The sequence below is a fragment of the Anastrepha obliqua genome, chromosome 1, assembly GCF_027943255.1.
Source record: "Anastrepha obliqua isolate idAnaObli1 chromosome 1, idAnaObli1_1.0, whole genome shotgun sequence".
Taxonomy (NCBI): Eukaryota; Metazoa; Arthropoda; class Insecta; order Diptera; family Tephritidae; genus Anastrepha; species Anastrepha obliqua.
In genome coordinates, this window is record NC_072892.1 from 25256387 (window position 1) to 25270643 (window position 14257).

At 39.0% G+C, this 14257-nt stretch overlaps 2 protein-coding genes across 2 annotated transcripts; both read left to right on the forward strand.

The window, feature by feature from the left end:
- The first annotated feature begins 4283 nt into the window (after positions 1-4283).
- Positions 4284-8979, forward strand: LOC129252956 (monocarboxylate transporter 9). The gene is made up of 5 exons (XM_054891153.1): positions 4284-4376; positions 4443-5498; positions 5578-5722; positions 8509-8629; positions 8726-8979. Exons 1-5 carry the CDS (start codon positions 4299-4301, stop codon positions 8937-8939), a joined length of 1614 nt encoding a protein of 537 aa, XP_054747128.1. The 5' UTR covers positions 4284-4298; the 3' UTR covers positions 8940-8979.
- Positions 8980-11267: 2288 nt separating this feature from the next.
- On the forward strand, positions 11268-13891 carry LOC129244438 (protein qua-1-like). The gene is made up of 2 exons (XM_054882104.1): positions 11268-13029; positions 13528-13891. The coding sequence occupies exons 1-2, from the start codon at positions 11268-11270 to the stop codon at positions 13707-13709; spliced, it is 1944 nt and encodes a 647-aa protein (XP_054738079.1). The 3' UTR covers positions 13710-13891.
- The last annotated feature ends 366 nt before the right edge of the window (positions 13892-14257 follow it).

Consider the following 14257-nt stretch of genomic DNA (forward strand, 5'->3'; position numbering starts at 1 on the left):
ATATAAATAAATAATTGGCGCCTACACTTCTGTTAGGTGTTTGGCCAATATCCTCCTCCTATTTGTGGGGTGCGTCTTGATGTTGCTCCACACATGGCGGGACCTATAGTTTCAAGCCGACTCCGACAAATGTTTTTTATGCGAAGCTTTCTCATGGCAAAAATACATTCGGAGGTTTGCCATTGCCTGCCAAGGGGCGAGCACTATTAGAAAAAAGTTTTCCTATGATTTTGCTGTTTCACGCACGGAGATTCGCACGTTCATTTCAAGCTTCCACTTTATTACTAAGTTTTTCAATAAGCTATGCGGCTCGATAAAAGAGGCGGTTGTACCAGCCTCAATTTTTTTGTTATGTTGGTAGATATGAATGTAGGAAATAAACATTTCAAGTAAAATAAAAAAAAAAATATTAAAAAATAATAATAAAAAAATATACAATATAATTTAATTAAAAAAAAAAAATATTTTAAAAGTGTGTATTACCCAAAACCAAACTATAATTTTTTTTATTTAATTTGATAACTATATTTTTTAAAATGCGTGCAACCCTCCCCAAGGATAATCTAAAGATGCTCACGGGCATCCTCACTGACCAAGTCATCTGCACATGATCGGGATTTGGTCTACGGACTCTTGCCGCTTCTGCGACTAATCTCAGAAGACTCCAATGCAACTTCTCCTGGAATGCAGCGCTATAGCGCGGAGAGAGTTGAAGGTCTTGGCCAATTGCAGCCAGAAGAAAGGCACATACCCTCAATCCAACCCAGCTCTGTCCTAAGTTTAATAAGGGAACTGGGCTTGGATGAGGTACTGTGATAGGTAGTGGACACAAAAGACCATAAGGTCGAAATGCAAACCTCATTCATACATCTATCTATCTAAGTATTGTCTAAGAAAATAAAAAGTTATTTAATTTAAAAACATTTTTTTGATGGTGTAAATGGCTAAAAAAAACTAAAAAAAATTTGCTGAAAAAAAATTTAAAAAATTGTGATATAATTTAAAATAATTTTTTAAGTGTATATGCATTGTCTAAAAAAATATTCAAAATTTATTTTAAAGGGTGGTTAAATTCCAAAGGCCGATGTTGAATGTTAACCACACCTAAACATCAAGTTTTTTTCTACATTTCATTTGACATTTTTCAATTCCAGATTAACTCAATTTGAATCATGGAAAGATACACAATCGAGCAACGCGTTAAAGTTATTCAGGCTTATTATGAAAACGGGCGTTCAAATCAAAATGCATATCGCGCGCTTCGAGAAGAAAATCATCTTCAGTGATGAGGCACATTTTCACCTCAGTGGATTCGTCAATAAGCAGAATTGCCGCATTTGGGCGAATGATAATTTGGCGGATTGCCGAAAAACCAATGCACCCACAAAGAGTGACTGTTTGGTACGGTTTATGGGTCGGCGGCATCATTGGGCCGGTCAGGCAGTTACTGTGAATAGTGTTCGCTATCGTGAGATGATAACGAACTTTTTGAAGTGAAACTTCTTTTGCCTCGAAGGATGAAACGCTGTGAGGAGTAAAACCATAGCGTTTCATCGACATGTGACGCTACGCCAGCGCCATCTGTTAAAAGCGTGGCGTGGATGAAACGCTGTGAGGAGTAAAACTACGCTAAACTACGTAAAACTCACGCTATGCCAGCGCCATCTGTTAAAAGACTGGCGTGGCGTGTCGTCGTGAAGTGAAACTTGGATAGATAACGAACAAGAACAAAGCATTCCTAATTTCAACTGTATCGTGAAATATAAAAATCCAGGCCCTCGAGGGGGAGGTGTCGCGATATATCACAACTCCACTGACACTTCAAGGATATTAACTCCTCATATGGATATCGACATGCATTCTGTACAGAATGTATCCGTCAATTTGGGAACGATTGGAGAACTATGTGCTGCAGAGTGCCAACTTGAAAATGGACAAGTAATTTTACTTGTCTCTCTTTATATTCATGTAAATAAGAAAATAGACGATATAATATATTTTATTCATAAAATATTGTTACCATATACTATGGCAGGGTCTGAGTTGCTAGGACAACATGATCATCAAATTCCGATGATTTTAAGTGGCGACTTTAATGTCAATTTTGCAGAAGAGCGATCAAAGACTCTAATAAGTTTCCTCAAAGAAAAATTAAATTTAAATATGGTTAATGATTGTGAAGGACCAAGAACAAGATGCGGAACTACCATTGATGCAGTATTTCATCGATACCTTGATAGATTAGAATGTAGATCATTTTTTACGTATTTCAGTTACCATAAAGCCCTTGTTTCATTTTTGGAAAACGAATCCAATAATGATAATGACAATGCCGAGAACCAAATGTAATTGAGTACAATAAATTCATTTCTTTTTATATTAAAATAAATAAATAATTCTGTTTAATAAAATTCCATTCCATGCTTTCCATGACTTCTGCATGCATTATATTGAAATAATAGTTAAATTATTGATTTGTTGATAAAAGAAGTTTCACTTCAATCGTGCGGGTTCCGTGAACTACCACACACTTTCTTTTTTTTATGGCCCGAATTGGAAGATATGGATGTGGACGATATGTGGTTTCAACAGGACGGTACCACTTGTCACACAGCTAACGAAACAATGGCTCGTTTGGGCGAAAAATTTCATGGCCGAATAATCTCACGTCGCGGAGATGTCAATTGGCCGACAAGATCATGTGATTTGACACCGTTGGACTTCTTTTTTTTGGGGTTATTTGAAAGAAAAGGTGTACGTCGATAAGCCAGCAACCATTCAAGAGCTAAAGGATGAGATAATTCGCCACATTAACGGCATAGAACCTCAATTATGCCTCAGCGTCATCGAAAATTTGGACCATCGGATGGAGGTGTGCCGCCGAGGCCGCGGCGGTCATTTGGCCAATAATTTGTTTCATACGTAATTGAGCCATACTAATATTATCATAATAAAGAGAAATGACAATAATTTCCTAAAAAAATTGTATTTTATTCAAAATCAACACCGGCTCCTGAAACTTAACCACCCTTTATTGAACTTTTTTTGTAACTTAATTAAAATTTTTTTTTTTCAAAAGTGTATATTGTCTAAAAACAAATTAAAAAATTTTGTTTAATAGAAAAATTTTAAAAGTGTATTTTGTCTAAAAAAATAAAAAAAATGTATTTGGATTAAAATTTATTTTAAGCGCATATTGTAGCGCATATTTTTTAAAAAATGTAATTTAAACTGAAAAAAATTAAGTTTCTATAGTCTACACAAAATTAAAAAAAAATCTATTTAATTAAAGTGTATATTTTCTAAAAAAATTAATCAAAAACATTATTTAATATAAAAAAAGAAAGAAACTATTATTATTTAATTAAATTTTTTTTAAGTGCTAAAAAATTGTGAAAAAAAATTATTTAATAAAAAGAAATTTCGAAAGTGTAAAATGTTGCCTAAAAAATACAACGTAATACATTTTTTTGATGTGTTGCCTAAACAAACTTTAAACAAAAAATGTAAGTTAAAAAATTTTTTTTAAGTTCATATTGTCTAACAACATGAAAAAAATGAAATTTAACTAACATTTTTTTAAACGTACATTGTCAAAAAAAAAAATTTATTTAACTAAAAGTCTATTTTATTTAATTTTTTTAAGTGTATAGTATATCAACATCGACTATATACACAACACGGACTATAAAACCACATACTCGAATTTTTTTCCAAATTTATTAAATGTTTAAAAGGCTTAAAATTTTGGTGAAAATTTATTGAATTTTGTAAGATTTTATACTAAAACTAAAAAATACTATTCTGAACTATACCATTTTTGTTGTATTATAAACTATATTTTTATAAAAAGAAAAAAAAGTATATGGTATAAAACGAAAAAAAATAATTAAATGGTCCAGAATTTGCAATAAATTGCGCTGCTTTTATTGTGAGCGCAGGTGTCTGTGCTTCTCATGGACACGAAGCAAATCCAAATTTACCTGCACTTGATTTACAATTTTGTTTGCCAACGGGTGAAGTAGCCGCCGTATAGCTTACAGGTTGATTATAATCCTGGGTAATTTAATTAAAAAAGCGGCTTCTGCATTAACCAAACTAACGGACAGGTGCATTTAGATCATAAAAAGCGGAAAACCTCTTTCCGCCACGCATTTGATGAGCAACATTTGCTATCTTATCACTTGACTAACTGCTGTTCTTCTGATTAAAACAAGCTGAATGATGCTGAAGATGTGATGCTGAGAATCCCACTGGAAATCAGTCAAATCTTAGAAGTTTAAGTGAAAGGTTTCAAAATGAAGACACAGATTCAACAGAAAGCACCGGATGGAGGCTGGGGCGTTTTCGTGTGCATTGGCATGGCGCTGCCATTTGTGAGTTATTCTTCTATTAAAGAATTTTTAAACATTCACTCAACTGGCGGCAATAACCTTCCACAGATCAGTGGCTTGGCGGCACTGCCTTCATTTGGTTTGATATTTGGTGATTTCCTAAAAAGTATTGGAGCCGAAACAAGCGCTGTGGCCTTTATAACCAGCGCCTTCTTTTGTGCGTTCAGTTTTGCTGGGTTGTTCTCTGGCTCGCTATTTAGGCGCTTCGGGCTACGCGCCGTAGGTTTGCTGGGAGGCTTCTTGTACTTTTTCGGTTCGTTGCTGCAGGTATTCACACGCTCCACACTGGATCTGTTGTTCGCTTTCAGCGTCATTCAAGGCATTGGTTTCGGCCTGATTGTGCCCACCTCATATACGACTTTCAATAATTATTTCGTCAAGAAGCGGGTTATGTGGATGAGTTTTGCGCAGTCGCTCATCGGCTTGGGCACCATGTTCTATCCGGTAGGCATGCAAAAACTAATGGACCTATATGGATTTCGTGGTTGTCTACTGGTGCTCGCTGCTATCAATTCGCACGCAATTCTGGGCATGTTGCTGATGCAGCCGGTGGAGTGGCACATGCGCAACTCACACGTCCCAGGGGATCAGCAAATGAGTGCAATACCAGCAAGCGAAAAGGGAATAGAGGCTGCAAATGCGCAAGCAACTACTGTAACAGCAATAAATAATAACGAGACAATAGTTAAATTTGCCTGTGGAAGCGCTTTGGAAGCAGCAGAGCTCAATCATTTATCGCCTCTTGTATGCAAGTACAGCAGAGAAGGTTCACAAAGCCGCTCAAGCGAAGATTTGAAAATGCACTCAAGTGGCTCGTCAAGCATTGCAAGTCTGGGGAATTGGACTGGGCCGGTTGTCGTGCGCGATGCTTCGCCGGAAATGACGCGCGTGCAATCAGCGCTGGTGATCAACACAGAAACAGAAGCAGCCGAAAGTCAGCGGGGGCGTAGTTATTGTCAAGTTCTAGTTGACTTCTTGGACCTAACTTTGTTGAAGCAGCCAATTTATGTTAACATTGTGCTGGGTATTTCTTTTGCGCTCTACTCGGATATTGCATTCTTCACATTGCAGCCACTTTATTTATTTGAGTTGGGCTTCACAAAGGTGATTTCGATTTGTTCATCTTAGGCACCTTCTTTTCCTCGATTGTATATGAAAGAAATATTTATTTTTATATTTTCAGCCAGATACCGCAAGTATTATAGCCATTGGCGCTGCTGCTGACTTAATTTCGCGCATAGTTCTGGCCTTTTCTGCTGTTTTCATTCAAATGCCTTCGCGTCATATCTACTTGGCCGGTTCCTTCTTTACAGTGATTGCCCGCTTTGGTAAGTAAAGGAGTTTCCGACAAGAACTTTTTTTTCGAAACAAAATAAAACAAAGAGCTCAGATGGCAGTTATTCAAATATTTAGAGTATTAGAAATAGTGAGGTTTGGCAATTATAAATGAAAAATGATGATCGAATAGATGACCAGCACGACCATGGCTAAATGATGGACCTATTTCGTTAATCACGTCACGGACTATGAGTTTTAAGGCAGCCTTTAGCTTTAATATACTTACTTACTACCTTAATTGGTCGTAACAGCCCGTTACCGAGTTACAGCCTACCGAATAATGTCTCGTCTCGTCAGATATCACTGTTTTCCGCACAGCAGGTTATCTTCACAAACACAATAGCGCTGGTATTTCAAAACGTTCTGACTACGTAAAAGCCAAAAAATGTCAACTTTGCGATACAGCTGTCAGTTGCCAGATTGCCACACCAGTTTGCCAAATCCCGAAATATAAAAGGCACCCCTCGTAGCCCACATCTATGCGTGCACGGCCAAAAGCCTTGCGAAGCACTTTCCTCTCGAAAACTCCCAGAGCAGCGGCTCCATCTGATTGTTTGACTGTCCAAGCTTCAGCGTCATAGAGAAGCACCGGCATGATGAGCGTCTTGTAGAGCGCACTTGGCCTAAAGCAGCACCTGTTGGCAAGAGTTATCCTTCTCTTCATTTCAAGGCTAACATCATCGTTGCTGGTAATAGCGGAAATAAGATAATTGACGCCCTTGATCACTTTATAGTTGTTAACTTCGATCTGTGGTTCAGAACGTCGCGACTGCCTGCACGATGTCAGCATATACTTGGTTTTGCTCTCATTTACCGTCACCCAATCGTGCGGACTCTTCAATAGCCGTAAAATCGCTGGTAACATCCCGCTTAGTATGACCGGTGATGACGATGTCATCAGCATACGCAAGAAACTGGATACTTTTATAGAAAAAAGTTCCGTTTCGTTTTAACCCCGCCCTGCGAATCATACTCTGCATAGCAAAGATGAAGAGATCGCATGACAATGGATCCCTTGGATGAAACCTCGAACGGTATCAAAAGGTTCGGAGAGGTCCTTTCCTAGCTTAACGGAGCTTTGTGCGCATAGAAGGGATACCGAACTCAGACATTATGCGATATAGTTGGTCGCAAAACGGGGTATCAAAGGCTACCTTGTAGTCGACTAGTAGATTGTGAGTGTTGACTTGGTCCTCATGGGGTTTCTTCAGGATCTTTAATACAGCCCCACAAAAAAATAATCCAATTGTGTTGAATTGCATGATACATGTACCGGGTGTTTTTTTTTTAGCTACTTGAGAACTATCGATCTCCACAACTATGGACAGCTGAGAATGACAAACATGTTTTGACATTTTTGTTCGGGGAAGGTTTGGCAAATCATCATGAATCGTTTAACGCCAAAACAACGCTTCCAAATTGTGTGAATTAAATTTGAAAAAAAAAAAATTAGGACTGGCGGCATCATCGATCCTTCGGTCATTCGAAATGAGGAAGGAGCTGCTGTTACGGTGGACGACAAGCGCTATCGAGACATGCTGACTGAATTTTTGTTTCCAAAAGTTAATCAGCTAAACATCGGCGACGTTTGGTTCCGACAAGACAACGCAACTTGCCATACAGCGCGCTTAACAATCGATTTGTTGCAATATTCAAGCCACCATTGCCCATTGGGGCCAGATTCATTGGAGAAGATAAAGGCTTTTCAGCAATCACTCATGGATTTTCAGATCCCAAAATTAGCCGATTTTACTTTTTTGTGTATACAGGAATATGCAAATAAGCTTTAAAATGAATTTTATTAAGCAGAGACAGATTCAATAGATTTTGAGCCCGCACAAATAGACAAAGACAAAACACGTCGAAGACAGCACACGAATAGACTCTAAGGACATGCGATTTATTAATAAGCAGCGAAAGCGATAGGTCGTAATGGGGTCAACGAATTTTATCGAACGCAAAGCAAAGCGCACAAAAGCTCTCTTAACAGACTCCTATCTATTGACACAGACTAAATGAAATTACCTCCAAACGAATATCGCATATTCTAGCCTGGACCAAACTAAGGACGAGTACAAAAGTTTGAGAGTATTGGGATGAGAAAACAAAGAACTGTTTCGATAAATAAAGGCCAGTGATGAAGTGATGAAGTTCAGCTCGAAATAAAAATAGACACACAGGTCCTTTAATTCACTCAACTAAAGTGACATTTACTAATGTTGAGGAACAAACGACGATTACGCACACACCAACTATACTAATCAGATATTCAACTCACCACTAACCCACTTAACATACCACACTCGATTGCACATAGTTTTTAACGTTGTTTTTATAATTGACGTACTCACGAAACTTTGTTGATGTATTGAGAAAGCAACAAATATAAGCAGGTATGTTTGTATCTCTCTGAGATTAATGCATTGATTTACAATGACACAGCGCTTATCAGCATCATACTCATACAATCACACTCGTCGTACTCGTATGTGAAGCTTGGCAGAGAATGACGCTTCCCTTATTTATATTTAGTTGTTACACGAAACACAACTAAAACTATGGTGCGCTGAACTCTTTATTTAAGAGATGCGAACTTTTATCGCAATATATTTCAATATTTACAAAAGCGCAGATAAGCAAATGTGATATATGGCACTATAACGGGGCAAAGTGGGTGAGAGCGCATACGTACGCGTAGTTATTTGTGTTTGGCAACTGAATGTGTTATAATGATGTTTTTGTTTTTGTTTTGAGTTCTTTTTTATTTTTATTTTAGCTTTTCTGAACGTTTTCAACTTTAGCGACATGGCTTGCACCACAGCTGTGATGGGTTTCTTGCGCACCTGGATTCATGTGCCATTGCCACTCGTCTTTGCTGAGTATTTGCCAAAGGAGAGGTGAGGCTGGCGAAGTGATGAAGAAGTGAAGATGAAATAAGTTTCGCTGATTTGCAATATTTATGGACAAATGTGTATATGTGTATGTATTTGCAGGTTTGCCACTGGCTATGGTTTGTTCATGTTTCTGCAGGGCAATATAATGTTTGCCATTGGGCCGCTGGTTGGTTATTTGCGCGACCGTACACGGGATTACATACTGACATTTCATTGCCTTAACTTTTTTATGGCGCTTTGTGCGGTACCCTGGCTTCTAGAGATAGTCTTTGTAAAGTTTCGAATGAAAAAGTCTCTTGCCAGTGTGAAATAAATAGAAATGCAATAAAAGCGTACTGTTTTTTTTTACAAAATGTGAAATTTAAATTTAAGTATTTAAGTATCATAAAGCGAATATGGAGCGCAGCCGCCGCCCATACGGGCATTTGAATGATCTGAACGTCCAAACTTATCTTTGGCTTTTGACGTATTCTAAAGAATGTTACTGTGACAAATAACTTGCTTTTTGAATAAAAAGAAGTTTAAGTAACAAAAAAACAAAGGGTATGTAGCAATTTGTACAGGGTCCGGCACTCCAATTAAAAGGGACATACATTTAGTTCGGGAAATTATTTTTGCACAATTCAAAGTACAAAATGTGTGAAAATAATACAGAATTAAGAATCTATTTACTTTTGCTCGATATGACCACCTTGAGACTGTCCAGAAACGAATTGCAAGCAGCCCAAATGTGACTTGCAGATATTTTGGCCACTCGCGGACAACGGCTTTTTTCAGCGCCTCGAGAGTGGTAAATCTTTTACTCTCCAAAATGGCCTAAAGAGAATCGGATTTGCGTCTAGTGAATTTCAGAGCCATTGTGTGGGCGTTATGAAGTTCGGAGCGTTGTTGTTTAGCCATTCTGGGTTCTCTCGAGCTCTGTGAGACGGTGCCGAGTCCTGTTGAAACGTCTATGGTCTACCACCGAAATGTTTGTCTGCCCACGGCTTCAAAGCAACCTCCAAAATACTTTCCCCGATGGAAAGATCAGAGTCAATTGATACGTAAAAAGTGCTTAAAATAATTTTTAAAAACCGATGGCCTTGTAATCATTAAGAAAACAATGGCTTATGAGCGAAAAAAATTAATATAAATATTCGTGTTTTAAAATGTACTTTTTGATTAACAATAATTATTGTTCACACATCTGAACTCCAGTTGTTCATACACTGGGACACACATTCCTACGTACAGCAAATACTAACGACTTATTGAAAATATTTAAAATTTCAATTCAATCTGTGTAAATATAATAAAAAAATCGTTTTTCGAACCAAAAAGCAGGTAGACGCAAATATTTGGATTGGCTGAGTACACACAGTTTTATGCGAAAATTTAAGACTACCAGAGCTCAGCCAAAAATATTAACTCAAGTAGAGTTTTTATGCATTTACAGTTCTTCTTTATAAAAAATAGTTTGAAAACTTCCAGCCCTAGAAAATGTACTAAAACGCTTGTGAATTTCATGCAAAATTTAGGCTCGGAAATTCATTAAAGTGGTTGCATTTTTCACCACAATCCAAAGATAATTTAAGAATTTTGGTTTTAGTTTGTAAAGTAAGTAAAACTTACCTAAAGCAGATAATAAAAAGAGACTCCGAAAGCGACACGAAAAGGAATTGCCTTTAAGCCGCGTTAGTTTAGTTTGATAACTTCGTATATGATTGTATACGAGTAAACAAGCCTTGAAAGAATTGGGAAAGACATCTCCAAGCCGTGTAATATCAAAGGAACTTTCAAGCTGGCTGATGTTGGAAAAGATTGTTCAAGCTTTAGGACTGAATTCATGATTAGGATCACCGCAATTTATAGATTTTGCATATTGTGAAAGAGTAGACCTGCTTCATGCCATAAAATCTAGAACAGATTTGTAACGAAATCTGGCAAAGAAAACTCCGCTCCAAAAGCTTCGCATGACACAGAGAGCTCTGAAAGTCGTGCTATGGCGGGAATTGATTTGCCAAAAAATTACAAACCATCACAGACATCATCATTTTATAGACTGCATTACTTACCACTTAAGACTTGATCGAAAGAAAAAATTGGAAGCTCACTCCAACTTGTAGCGAATGCAATAAGAGGCGAGTATCGTTTGCAGCATGGGCGATTCCATCCGAAGTGCGTAAAAAGCAAGTTCACGAAGGTGCACATCGAAATCCTTACGTGCAAAGTCATGCCTTGGTATGGATACACCGAATCCTGCATTATAAGCGGTATGTTTAACCAGGAACCAAATACGTCGAAGCTCTGCTTAATTTCCTCTGACATCCGTTGAATAGAAAATGCCACTGCCTGGGGGGAAATGTCTTATGTTCCACCAGGAAAGGAAATACATACACAAACAAAATGTGTCGATTCCATTCCCCAAAGAAAGAAATTGTTGTTAAAAACATTAAACATGAAAATGCAATACTGTATTTATTTAAAAAGAGGTCTTAAAAAGTTGCACCAGACTGTATGTGTGTACATTTTCAGATACATATGAGTCATGCATTGCATTTGATGGAGCTTTGAGTTTTGGTATAAAACCAAGGTCGTGTTTTACAACTTGCACAGTTCACTTTCTGCATCCGATCAACTAGATTCTAGAAAGTGAAAAGCAATGAAGTATTTAATTATTTTTTTGATAGGAATCGTTGCGACGATCAATGCAGTTGAGGACCAGAATTGGGCCGCTGCTAAAGACGCTGAGCAACCTGCGAATCAAACACCAGCTGCGGTTCCAGAACAGCCTCTCAACACAACGCAATCAGTGAATGGAACAAATGGAGCACCACCTGCGCCTACCGACGCAACGCAATCAGTGAATGGAACAGGAGTTGAGACTGGACAGCAATCAACGAATGGAACAAATGCAGCGCCAGCTGCGGCGCCAGCTGCGGCGCCTCTCAACGCAACGAAATCAACGAATGGAGAACGAACTGCAGCTGGACAACAGCTGGGTAAGCGAGGAAATCGTGGATATAGAGCACAAGATAAGGATAAAGCAGCTGGTAATCAGCAGCATCAAAGAAATGCACATCGACGTCGTGGACATCGGCGACATAATCAGGGGTCCTCAGAAGAAGGGAAAAAGGTCAAGTCTGCAAATCAAGCACCAGAAAAAAATCCAACAGTACCAGTCAATCCAACAATAGCAGGAAATCAAAATCAAACTGGAAATGAAACACAAGCGCCACAGAACGCTACCTCGGTTCAACAGCCTAACAACGCAACGCAATCAATGAATGAAACAAATGCAGCACGAGCTGCGCCTACCAACGAAACGCAATCAGTGAATGGAACAGGAGTTCAGAATGGACAGCAATCAACGAATGGAACAAATGCAGCGCCAGCTGCGGTGCCTCTCAACGCAACGCAGTCATTGAATGGAGAACGAAGTGCAGCTGGACTACAGCCGGGTAAGCGAGGAAATCGTGGATATAGGGCACAAGGTAAGGATAAAGCAGCTGGTAATCAGCAGCATCAAAGAAATGCACATCGACGTCGTGGACATCGGCGACATAATCAGGGGTCCTCAGAAGAAGGGAAAAAGGTCAAATCTGCAAATCAAGCACCAGAAAAAAATCCAACACTACCAGTCAATCCAACAATAGCAGGAAATCAAAATCAAACTGGAAATGAAACACAAGCGCCACAGAATGCTACTTCGGTTCAACAGCCTAACAACGCAACGCAATCAATGAATGAAACAAATGCAGCACCAGCTGCGCCTACCAACGAAACGCAATCAGTGAATGGAACAAATGGAGCACCAGTTGCGCCTATCAACGAAACGCAATCAGTGAATGGAACAGGAGTTGATAATGGACAGCAATCAACGAATGGAACAAATGCAGCGCCAGCTGCGGCGCCTCTCAACGCAACGCAGTCATTGAATGGAGAACGAAGTGCAGCTGGACTACAGCCGGGTAAGCGAGGAAATCGTGGATATAGAGCACAAGGTAAGGATAAAGCAGCTGGTAATCAGCAGCATCAAAGAAATGCACATCGACGTCGTGGACATCGGCGACATAATCAGGGGTCCTCAGAAGAAGGGAAAAAGGTCAAATCTGCAAATCAAGCACCAGAAAAAAATCCAACACTACCAGTCAATCCAACAATAGCAGGAAATCAAAATCAAACTGGAAATGAAACACAAGCGCCACAGAACGCTACTTCGGTTCAACAGCCTAACAACGCAACGCAATCAGTGAATGAAACAAATGCAGCACCAGCTGCGCCTACCAACGAAACGCAATCAGTGAATGGAACAAATGGAGCACCAGTTGCGCCTATCAACGAAACGCAATCAGTGAATGGAACAGGAGTTGATAATGGACAGCAATCAACGAATGGAACAAATGCAGCGCCAGCTGCGGCGCCTCTCAACGCAACGCAGTCATTGAATGGAGAACGAAGTGCAGCTGGACTACAGCCGGGTAAGCGAGGAAATCGTGGATATAGAGCACAAGGTAAGGATAAAGCAGCTGGTAATCAGCAGCATCAAAGAAATGCACATCGACGTCGTGGACATCGGCGACATAATCAGGGGTCCTCAGAAGAAGGGAAAAAGGTCAAATCTGCAAATCAAGCACCAGAAAAAAATCCAACACTACCAGTCAATCCAACAATAGCAGGAAATCAAAATCAAACTGGAAATGAAACACAAGCGCCACAGAATGCTACTTCGGTTCAACAGCCTAACAACGCAACGCAATCAGTGAATGAAACAAATGCAGCACCAGCTGCGCCTACCAACGAAACGCAATCAGTGAATGGAACAAATGGAGCACCAGTTGCGCCTATCAACGAAACGCAATCAGTGAATGGAACAGGAGTTGATAATGGACAGCAATCAACGAATGGAACAAATGCAGCGCCAGCTGCGGCGCCTCTCAACGCAACGCAATCAACGAATGGAATACGAACTGACGATGGTAAGCAAGGAGCGAGTGACCACGTACCACCAGGACAGGCTAAAAAAGGTATTATATTACCTTTTTGGGTAAGACGCCGGGGCTCGCCTTTCGTGCCAAACGCAAATAATCCTGTAATGTTTTAAACCAATTTGATTGTATCCTCGAAACACCCCTTTTTATCTGACAAAATTTTATTTCTATTTTAATTTTTATCAATCGCGAACATTTATAGTGTACTTACTCTAGAAAAATACTAATATATACGAGTAATATGGGGTTATAAATCTGTTATAAATAAAGGATGCACTAATATTTTTCAATTATATTTTGGTTTTTTATTGGAAAGAGTAAAACTTGTATTTAAACACTGGGCGCGTAGTGTTCGTTAAGAGATTTCCATTGCTAACGATTTCTCGCTATTGCCTTTAGCCAAGGCGAATCTATTAAAGCTGGTATCCAAGGCGAATTGAGTATCTAAGGTGGCGCCATTAAAAAACATTTACTTTATTTTTCGCGATTTCGACAAGTCTGACGTCAGCTCCCTTCGCAATACAAAACAAACAAAAGTAGCAGAAATTACATGTTTGTGAGAATTCAGTGAATGGCTTGAAAGTATTGCGGTTTGTGAGATTTAACTAATAAAACTAATGAAAACGTGTGTTAAATTGTGAAAGCACAAATTAATATAAAG

Bases quoted from the DNA above. Each gene is read 5' to 3' on its own strand.
- LOC129244438 (XM_054882104.1), top strand. From the start codon at position 11,268: ATGAAGTATTTAATTATTTTTTTGATAGGAATCGTTGCGACGATCAAT. The intron at 13,030-13,527 runs CTCTCAACGCAA...CAAATGCAGCGC, and splicing joins TGCAGCGCCAGCTGCGGCGC to CAGCTGCGGCGCCTCTCAAC.
- LOC129252956 (XM_054891153.1), top strand. From the start codon at position 4,299: ATGAAGACACAGATTCAACAGAAAGCACCGGATGGAGGCTGGGGCGTT. The intron at 4,377-4,442 runs GTGAGTTATTCT...AACCTTCCACAG, and splicing joins TTGGCATGGCGCTGCCATTT to ATCAGTGGCTTGGCGGCACT. The intron at 5,723-8,508 runs GTAAGTAAAGGA...TTTTTATTTTAG, and splicing joins TACAGTGATTGCCCGCTTTG to CTTTTCTGAACGTTTTCAAC.